The sequence below is a fragment of the Vigna unguiculata genome, chromosome 7 (genome assembly GCF_004118075.2).
Source record: "Vigna unguiculata cultivar IT97K-499-35 chromosome 7, ASM411807v1, whole genome shotgun sequence".
NCBI classification, from domain to species: Eukaryota; Viridiplantae; Streptophyta; class Magnoliopsida; order Fabales; family Fabaceae; genus Vigna; species Vigna unguiculata.
In genome coordinates this window covers 14025828-14036818 of record NC_040285.1, presented here as the reverse complement: position 1 = coordinate 14036818, position 10991 = coordinate 14025828, and the positions used below count along the sequence as shown (strand labels likewise).

Sequence of the window (10991 nt, the reverse complement as noted above, 5' to 3'; positions counted from 1 at the left end):
AATGTTACCCTTCACACAAGACACTACGAATGTTGTCCAACTTCTCAAACAAAAACATAACATCCCCATGACAGCGAAACCCCACCTATATATAGTTTTCTCATTAGGAAGACTATAACATCGAGACCTCCTAACCGACCAACTAACTATTTATTTTCTTCCTTCTTACATAAACATTTAATTTCCTAAAATAACCAAATAGCAAAATGGAAGGAGCCAAGTTAAGGGGAAAATTTCAGCCAATGAATGACCTAAAATAATTCTGAAACAAACAAGAAAAAGTGTAATACAAAAGACAAGTTCCGACTCTACACTCTTCTAAGCATGCAAAAGCCTACTGCCTCATTCTCAAAACTGCGTGTTATTCAACATTATTCAAATTTGAAACCATATTCATATTCAGACGCCCATGTTTTTCCTTTCCTGAAAGACTAATCATCTTATTCTGTATTATACAACTAAGCCAATCATGGCATGGATCCTCAATGCTGTTCAAGTCAAGGGGTTGAATCAACTTATGGGTGCTTTCAATGTGGAAACTAAGTTCCTCCCGCCGCTGGAGTGCTTGATCCGTAAGGACTTATGTGTATATGCTCACTTTATGTCTCGGTATGTGCCGAATGCAGCAGTGGCAGCAACTGAGGCATCAATATTGTTTCAACATTTGAAATGTCTTGAGCTCGTGCTGACACTGACTCTGAAGGTTCTTGAGTTCTTCCCACCTCCAACGTTGAAGGTTTTGATGCATATTCATCTGGTTTAAAAGTCTGCTATGCCACTTGACCGTGATGAATACTCAGTCACCAACTTCAAAAACATAGATGATTTGTCCTCTAATAGCCTTGTTGGAGTGTCAAACTCTGCAACTCGACCTGTAAAATGTCAAAATTGACTTCACAAGCTGTGAACCATACAAATGAAGACCGATCCAACCATCCCAATAACTCAAAAATTTACTGACAGATATTTTGGGTACGTTGTTGACTAAAGAACCAAGAAATCAGATGAGAAAAAAATACATAAAATTTGAGACAAACATGTTTAATTCATTTTACTTTCTTATTTTATCCTATTCTTTTTACAACTTTTATTCAAACTGATAGTACAAACAATGTAACTAGATCTAGCGTTTTGAAATGAGAATCTGCGATTGATGTCAATTATTTTTAATGATTGCAAGTTACTTCATTTAGTTGGCATGTGAAAGTTACTTTATTCGAACCATTTCCCAAAGCTGCAATATACGCACCATCACTGAGTACCAGCACCAGATCACTGTCAATAACAGTAGGAATACGATGTGCAATAGTGCAGACAGTGCAATCTCTAAACTCCCTTCTAATAATCTTCTGTATAAGATTATCAGTAGCAGTATCGACTGATGCAGTTGCTTCATCAAGTACAAGTATCTTTGATTGCTTCAGCAGAGCTCGACCCAAAGAAACAAGTTGCCGCTGTCCTACACTCCAATTATCTCCATTTTCCAGCACTGCAGATTTAAAAAAAAAAAAAAAAAAAAAAATCTTCACATAGCAACTTGTGATTGCAAACAACCTTTCCTCTCTCACTCTTATGGGGTATGGAAAGAAAAGATACAAAGGCATATTCCAGTTGTTGAAGTCCTACCTGGCATATCAAGCTTTCGCCCCTTTTCACGGATGATCTCACCAAGTTGAGACTTATCTAGGGCCTGTGAAAAGGTAAACTCAAAGCAATTAAGCAAAGGTAACCCCCAACAGTCCTACTCCTACTTTAGTAATAATAATACTCATTTTCTCTATAAAAACAATTTAATATCTATCTCAAACCATACCTACACATTTGAAACCCAAATGCAATTTTGGATTTATTTTTTTCTGTGCAATTCTAAATAAATATAATTATTCAAGTAATACATACTTCCCAAATCTCTTTGTCAGAGTGCTCTTCAAGAGGATCGAGATTTCCTCGAATGGTGCCTTCAAATAAGGTTGGATCTTGTGGTATGATACTCAAATGGCTTCTAAGGTCATGAAGGCCAATAGCTGAAATGTTAATGTTGTCTATGAAGATACTCCCTGCTTCTGGTTCAACCAATCGAAATAGTGCTTGAATCAACGTAGATTTGCCACTGCCAGTACGACCAACTATTCCAATCTTCTTCCCACCAGGAAATGTGCAGGATACTCCATGAAGCACCACAGGAAGATTTTCCTTGTAACGTACCTTCAAAAGGAGATCCATCATCATGAGAAAGAGATAATTGCAGTAGAAAAATCATTATAAAACCTTTGGTGCATGTAACATTGCTAAGAGCATAGTTTAGATGCTAAAATGTGTGCAACTTGCAACAATTACAACTATAAATAGACTAAAGGAAGAAAAGAAAACAAAATTTCATAAGATGAAATTATAGACAAAACAGAATAAGCCTTCTTAGTGAAAACAAAAAACATTCTTAATGTGAAGCTGAGCTGGGTACCTTCAGATCAATTAATTGGATTGTCCCATTCTCTGGCCATGAGGATGGAGGGCGATAATCCTCAATAATTGCTGGCGCTTCAGTAGGAACTTGGCTGTACTGATAAATTCTTTCAATGGATATAATTTTATTTTCTAGTTTGCAAAAACTGAGTATCCACCTTGATAGACGTGCATTTAAATTCAGGCCATACGTTACAGCAAGTCCAGCCATGCCTTCACAGAAAAGTAACATATGTTATCAATTATTGCATTCTGCGTGATCTCAAACCAGAACTTGTGCCCTTTCCTATCACACAGTGTAAGTAATACCAGGAATAGACAAATCACTTGTGAAAATAGGGACACAAAACAAGTAATCAGAATGAAAAACTCACTGGGATCAATACTTCCATGGGGAAGGCTAACAAGCAATACCAGGCAGAAAGCAAATACAAAGGTTGAAAGTAATTCCATGCGCAGGCAGAGCCACTCAATAGCTGCAAGACTACAGAAGAATGGTCGTGCAAAACAATCCAGAAGATAGAGATTCCTCTTCATGAACCTTTTTTCTTGTCCAAACCCTCTAATGGTGGCTGCTCCCGCAATTGATTCACCAAAAAGATGTATAATTGGAGATTTCTGGATGCTCACAATACGTACCAGTTCCCTTGAGGAAGCCATGTAGTATTTCTGCAAGGAATTAATTGATGGTCAAAATTTTCATTTAATTACAACTCAGGGTACTAGACAAACAAGAAAAGATGCAATGTATTAATGAAGGATTTATAGTCCTTTGTCACTGTGTCTTCTCCTTTCCCTTGAATAATTTGTTCCCAAAAAGAGATGAATTCATTTTTCTCAAATAAATGCACCTTATTCTATCTTTCATGACTTCAATTTTGGCTTAAGAGCACAATTTTTTTCTGTTTCTTTTAAGAAAGCAGTTCTAAAGATTAAAAACATAAGACGATTATTAATTACCTGCATCCACAGACAAAGAATAGCCATGGGGACTACAAGGAGCAAAACTTGCCATGTAACATCTGTCATTACAGCAACAATGCCAATAAGCTGTATTGTTGATGAAGCAAACCCTCCAAGTCTAAATGGAATGTCAAGATCTACCACACTTTGATCAATTGAAACCTGGTGGATACAAATAGCCCATTATATGATGCACACCACACACGAACAGACAATAGCGAAAACACAAGGTGAAAGAGATAAACAATAGAACTTACACGATTCAAGATCCTCCCAGCTGGTGTAGAGTCAAAGAAAGACATTGGTGCATGGAAAATGCTTCTAAGCATGTTGAAGAAAAGCTTCTGTGCAGCTGCTAGACCAAATGTAGCCACGAGAACAGCCCTTACAAAAATAAACCATGAGCTCCCAAAAGCGAGGGCCATGTACACAAGAAGAAGAACAGTAGGTGTTACTCTGGGCTGGTCTCCCTCAGTTTGAGGATTTGCCCAAGCCATCCACCAATTACTAGCAATCTGGAGGAACTGAAATAATGTTTGTGCCATGACTATGAGTGGAATCAATAAACCTTTATATGCTGCAGCCATGTACGACCAGTAGACCATCATGCTGACTCTACCTCTAACCCTCTCCTCTTCCTGAACAAGCTGTTTTTTCCTTGAGCGTTTTGCTTTCTTCTTCTCCTTAATTGCTTTCTGATCCGATGATCCCTCTTGAACTTCCTTTGCCAAACTGTCAATATCATATGCAGAAGAAATGGATGTCTTACTGTTCATAATAGATTCCTCCAAAGGTACATTTTCATCTGAATCGTCTGAGTGATTAGGAATATCCATGGCCTCTATTGCTTCATGGTGAGCCGAAACTAGAGTTTTGAAATCTGTTCCTGCTTGTAAAAGATCATCATATTTTCCTGCCTGTATGATATGACCTTCTTTAAGAACCTACCAGATTGAAAAAATAAAGTGAGAAATAGAACGAAAAGAGAATTCTTGGAAGAATAAAATATCTTTATAGGTAAAGGTAAATTACACAACTTGACAAATAAAGGGAGACTAGGGATCAATGATGTACCAAACAAGAAAAGGAAAGCTTTTTTAAAATACTGGCAAAACATTCAATTACCATAATGACACCAATAGATTGGAGTAACTCAGTAGCAAACTTCCATAAAACAGAACAATATTAGGTGAGGGAGGCAAGAAAGAGTTCCATTATCAAATAAGCAGCTTCACTCGATTGTGTGCACAGTTAAAATTTCATATAGATGTAATAACTTTCCTCTCGCATTGCTTTTACAGGTTGTCAACATCTCATGTCAATATATAACATTATCACATTAAAAATATCGCATATTCTATCTTAAAATTGACTGCTTTGACAGAATGTCCAAGAAAGTTCATGGCTTGCACCTCCCTTATATACTATGAGATTGCCTTATCTCTGGTCAATGTGGAACTTCCAACACACCCCCTCACGCTGAGGTATAGACATCTCATGCGTGGGACTAGAAATTAATGGGTGGTCCGTTAGCAGCCCGATATCGGGTGGAACAAAATGTCCAAGAAAGTTCGTTAGGATAAACTTTAATTTAAACAATGGCTCTGATACCATGTTAGGAGTGAGCTTTAAATCTAACTCAATCCCACAAAACCAACTTGTAAGGTGAGGATTGCATCTCACTTATATACTATGAAATTGCCTTATCTCTAGTCAATGTGGTATACTTGTCAAGTTCTGATTTTTTTTTTAAATATTGAATATAGTAAAGGAAATAAGAACCATAATTGAAAACAGTGAAGGTATTATGAAATACCAGATTGTAATATAGAAACAAAAAAATTAAGAGCCAACCAGGATATGGGGGGCGAAAAAAATCCTTCAGGGGAAACAGTAGAGTTCAACTCCTGATCATGCAGGGAATACATAACTTTGAATGGCCAAAAAGTTGAAATGTACTTTTAAAATGATTAAAAAAAACACCTGAAATATAAACATCATCCAGGTCTTTTACTGAATAAATTCATGAATGTGCAAGACAGACAAATACGGCCATACCAGTATCATATCAGCAGAAGGGAGAAATTCAACTTGATGGGTCACAAAAATAACTGTCTTATTTGCTAGTGCTGTCAATACATACTCCTGCAGTTACACGACATATAGATTAAGCCAAATCAAATGAATTTAAACTGTCTGCCCAAAAAATCATTTAAACAGCATCATTAACTCCAAGCTTAAGGAAACTAACCCTAAATAATTCCGATCCAGTGTGGGCATCAACTGCACTGAAGGGATCATCAAGGAGGTAAATATCAGCATCTTGGTAGAGTGCTCGTGCAAGCTGAACGCGCTGCTTCTGGCCACCGCTCAAATTTATACCTCTGTCACCAATAATTGTCTGGTCTCCATGTGAGAAAAGCTCTAGATCCTTTTTCAGTGAACAAGCATGAAGAACATTCTTGTACTTTGCTTTGTCCATTGGGGAGCCAAACAGGATATTTTCTTCTATATTTCCTGACTGAATCCAAGCAGATTGGGGGACGTATGCAACAGAACCACACACTTTTACCTGCAGGATCATCCAATTCATCAGGTAAAACGGACATAAACAGCAAGAGTATTTCAAATGGACAAATAGCGATGCATAAAGATTTAAAATATTATTCTATCCTTAGGAATAACGTACTTCACCAGACAGCTTGGGAATCTCTCCAAGGATGCAAGAAAGAAAACTTGACTTGCCAGAACCGACCATGCCACAAACAGCCACGCTCATCCCCTTTTCCACTTTCATATGTATTCCTGATAGAGTAGGCCTAGGCAAAGAAGAGTCCCAGCAGAAGACACCATCCCTGATTTCTACGGCCATGTTAGAAAGGTCACGCGGCATTATGATAGTGGCATCTTCCTGCAATTCTTCATCCTGAAGGAAAGTAGATATGCGATCAGTAGAAACTTTTGTCTGAGCCATGGTTGACACCAAGTCAGGAAAATTCCTCAGAGGTTCTTGGAGAATTCTGAAAGTAGCTAGAGCAGAGAGAACGCCACCAGCAGTCAACTGGCCCCCCAACAATATGGAAGTAGCGAAAGTGACAACTGAAACAAATATAGGGGAGCTCCAGAATATGAAAGTTATGAAAGCCTGAGAGTAGAGTGCTTTCCTTAGCCACTTGTACTCTACTCCACGCATTTCCTCCAACTTCAATCGGTATCTGTCCTCCCAAGCTTGCAGCTTGAGAATCCTCATGTTCCTAAGACACTCTGATGTCTTTCTCATCCTTTCATCTTTGGCAGTCATCAATTTGTCCTGATAATCTTCTTGTATCCTAGCCACAGGAACCGTGACAACAATGGAAACGATAGTAGCAATCAATGTTGCGATAGAAGCAATTCCGATATTCTTATACAGAATAAAAAGGGCAAGAACAATCTGCAGAGGAAGCATCCACATGTCATGAAGGTACCAAGAGAAGTCCCCGACCCTCTGAACATCAACAGCCATGTAGTTGACAATCTCCCCACTTGTGTGACTTTGCTTGGCAGAGCTTGATAGTCTGAGTCCCTTTCTATATACCATAGCAGTTAGGGCTGACCTAACATGCATGCCCAAGATATCCACTCCTAGATACCACTGCCTAGTTGTCACAGTCTCCACAAGCTTCGACACAAAAAATATACCAGCAAGGGTATATCCCTCATTGGGGAAGGTCTCCTTGCCACCCAAGTAATCCACAAAGTAACTTATCATGTAAGGCCCTACATATGACACCAAAGTATTCAAACCAGCAAAGATAGCATTCAAAGCTGCCTCTTTCCAGAATGACTTGAGAATCGCCCATGCCAAAGAAGGTTGCTTAGAGGGATTGTCATTTTCAGCTTTCAATCTCTCCCAATTAGAATTCAGAATCTTATAACTAGTCTTAGCTCTGTCTCTTGGTGCAACGAGTGGAATGTCCTTAAGCTCAAGTGGTCTCTTAGCACCAACTGAAAGAAGTGGATTCAGCCAAGAAAGAGTTACCAAACTAAAAATTCCAGCATCTCTATAAGGAGTAACCCTGAGACACCCGGGTTCCTCCTCAACGAGTAATGGCTCTTGAAGATCAGAGTTCCGACAAACTCTTATACCAGTGTCACCCCTGACTGCAACCACAAACAAGAATGCAAGAGGTGGAGTGGCAGCAACATTTGAGACGGCACGAGAACATAGATGTTGAAAACCATCCTCCCAAAACCCTCTCCCATCAACATACAAAGTACACAAGCAAATAACAAAGGACAAAAACCACCAAACTCTCAACAAAACTGGAAACCTCTCTGACACCTTGAACTTGCAATGCAAGGCCGAGAAGCTCAACACAAACCAAGCCAAAACCTGTGCAGCAGGCACAGAGAGAAGAGACAAATCCACGTCAGCCTCACCCCAAACTAGAGCACCCCCTTCGAACCCCAAGGCCAAAACATGCACAATCAAAACATAGAAACAAGACACCACTGACAACTTGAACACCAAACCGATTCTAACACCACGCGTTTCTTCATCAATGACACTACAGATTGGGCTGGCATTGCCGCTGTCCCCATTCTTACCAAATCGCAATCCACCCTGGTACACAATAGCACGCCTCACCGAGACAACAAAGAGAAACAAAAGAACAAAAGTGAGGTTGACGCAGATTGTCGCAAGTTCCAACACGGACAATCCCAGAACATGATGGAAAAATCGTGCGACACCCATTATTTCAAACAATGCGTTAATGAAGAAGAAACGGATTGAAAAGAACCACTAGCCGAAGAGAAGAGAAGGGGCATCTCAGAATACAGAAAATGTGGAGAACCAAAGGGACGTGAAAACAAAGAGAAAGAGGTTTATTTCAACAACACATTAGACGAAGAAAGAGAAAATAAGGATGCTGGCGTTGCAGTGGGGTCGCACTGAAAATCAAATTTTGTAGACAACAAAAGACAGCCAATGGGCAAATACACAAAATTCCCCACCCGGGTGGTTTCTGAATTCGATGGTGACGTGACGCACTGGTTTGTCAACCCCAATTGCGATACAGAGAAAAGCTGAAACGACAATCACCAGCGACGACGAATGATGGTGGCGAGTAGGCAGCATATGCTATTACAACGAAGAGAGAGAAAGAGGCTCTCTCTTATTACACCTTTTTAATAATGTCTTGTTTCTTTCTAACAAATTAATTAATAACTACGCTTCCGTGTGTTGCTGTTTAACAGCGAATTAGTTCCGTGTGGGAATCGGAAACTTTGTGTAGCAGATTCTCCAGAAATTTTTGCTTTCGGTGAACGGAGCCAAAAAGGTCAATTGAAACGACTCGTCACTACAGTTACTTCATTCTAAGATCTGCTTCAATGAATTTCGGAATGAGAACCCAAAACCATTATATATGGCAACGAGAAAGAAGAGACAATATTATTCCACATAACTAGCATTCACTACAAAAACATTATTATTATTATTACACATATTATTTATTATATTTCTGCATACCATATATCATTATTAAGATTATCGACATGTTGTCTTGTGATGTTTCATTTAAAGTTGATTCACTGAAACAGAAACTTTGAGACTCTTGCAAGATAATTAAGTTGATTACCACTCAAAAAAAAAAAAACATGCACATTGGTCATTAATATTCTTAAATGGGAAAGCTTTACCATTGATTTTATATGTATGTAGGTGTGGACATGTGTGATCAAAGGTGGTGTTTGATAGTGATTTTACTGTTGCATTCACTAGGAAAACGAATGTGTTGGCAAGAGAGAAGGGGCGGTTTTGTTTGTTTGTGCTTTACAGTAGAAGAGTGGTGTAAGGTGGGTGGTGATGGTGGTGGAATTCAGATAATGGTGGATGATGTGGTGAATGACTGTGATGGCATGATGGTGTGTTTTTTTAATGTAGAATTTAAAGCACACCAACATGTTTGGTAAATAGGAGCAATGAGGAGTGAGGACCACATCTTCAATTAATTCTTCATCAAATAAGTTGTGGAAAAAACAATATTGACGAATCTGTGTTCATGCAGAATATACAAAAAGAAAGGTTGGTGGTGGTGACATGCCAAAACTAAGTGCATGAATTGTCAGCCACACCATTCTTTTCTTTCTTTTTCTCTTACTTTCACTTCTTTGGTTGGTTGTTTATGCAGATTAAACACAACGTGCATATGAAAGCACCCAACAAATCTACCTTTTGCAGCAAAAAGTAAAGACGGAAAGTTCACCTCATCACAGCCTTTTCTTTTTCTTTTTCCTTTTAAGATCAAAATAAAATACCTGTCTACTTTTTATAGTTTTACTTTATAATAAATAAATTTATCTCATTGTAAAAAAAAAAATTAGAGTGAATGATCTGAATGTTGACATGAAGTTATTAACGATTCATATTGTAAAAGAATAAACTAGATAAAAATTATGAGAAAGTATGTATTTTTTTCACCATGTCATGTCCATTTATAGGGTCTATATATAATTACTATTTATTATGTACCATATATAGATCCTCTGTTGTAAAACTCCAAAACTTAGCCATAATACAAACAATAGGTTAAATTAATTACAGCACATAAAATCCCACACCAAACCTTTGGTTGTGTTTTTTTTTTTTTTTAAGTACCTTCTCTTATTAAACTGTCATAGCTTTGGTAGTAATTAATGGAGTCATGTGATTTGATAAGACGAATCAAACATTTTCACAAGTTTTTTTTCCTTCAATGACTCTTTGTATTTGTTTATTCTTAATCATGAACAAAGTGCCTAAAGGAATATTATTACATGCAAATATACATAATATATATATATATATATATATATATATATATATATATATATATTTCAAATTGAGTTAATGGTGTGCATTTAATGTGTGAGTTTATGTTTAACTAATCTCTTGGGTGGTGTCTTGTTTTTATCATGTAAAAGATCAAAGACTTCTCCTACCAAACTTACCTGGATACTTTTGTTGATGTGGTTCAGTAACATTCGTAACAAATTATTTTCATTAATTTAATAATTTTATAAATTTATTTTATCAAAATGAAAATATCTAGAAATATAGTAAATAATTTTAAAACATAACCATATGAAATGATGTCGCACTTATATTTAATGAATATATTATCTTTTAAAATAAGACAATTAGCATTAAATTGTGAGATGTTTCTTCATTCTTCCTTTATTTTATTTGTAATTTGAAAATATTCTCCGAACACATGCAAAATAACAGAATTAGGCCTTTGTCACACATTACGTATTTATGACCATGAATACTATTAAAATTTTAGTGTCGTCATTATTAGATTAATAAAGACATTGGTAAAAGTAATTTAATTGTAATTAATTGTATTTCATATAAAGTTGGGATTGAAGACATAAAACAACTTAAACGGTTGCATTAAGCCCACGGAAAAAAACCGTATATACATGCATTAAGAATAGGTAAAAGTTTTGAACGAATAATTAATTTCCCAAATACTTTCTTATGTGAGAGATAGGTCACATATACATCAACGCAAATAATTAAATAAAGTTTGAGGTTT

The 10991-nt window shown here is 37.1% G+C and overlaps 1 protein-coding gene across 1 annotated transcript; it reads right to left on the bottom strand.

The window, feature by feature from the left end:
• Positions 1 to 221: 221 nt before the first annotated feature.
• On the bottom strand, positions 222 to 8809 carry LOC114192569 (ABC transporter C family member 5-like). The gene is made up of 11 exons (XM_028082329.1): positions 6116 to 8809; positions 5678 to 5998; positions 5485 to 5571; positions 3684 to 4370; positions 3424 to 3588; positions 2838 to 3132; positions 2462 to 2676; positions 1900 to 2205; positions 1627 to 1690; positions 1250 to 1489; positions 222 to 872 (listed from the first exon to the last, which is right to left on the bottom strand). Exons 1-11 carry the CDS (start codon positions 8162 to 8164, stop codon positions 760 to 762), a joined length of 4542 nt encoding a protein of 1513 aa, XP_027938130.1. The 5' UTR covers positions 8165 to 8809; the 3' UTR covers positions 222 to 759.
• Positions 8810 to 10991: the final 2182 nt, after the last annotated feature.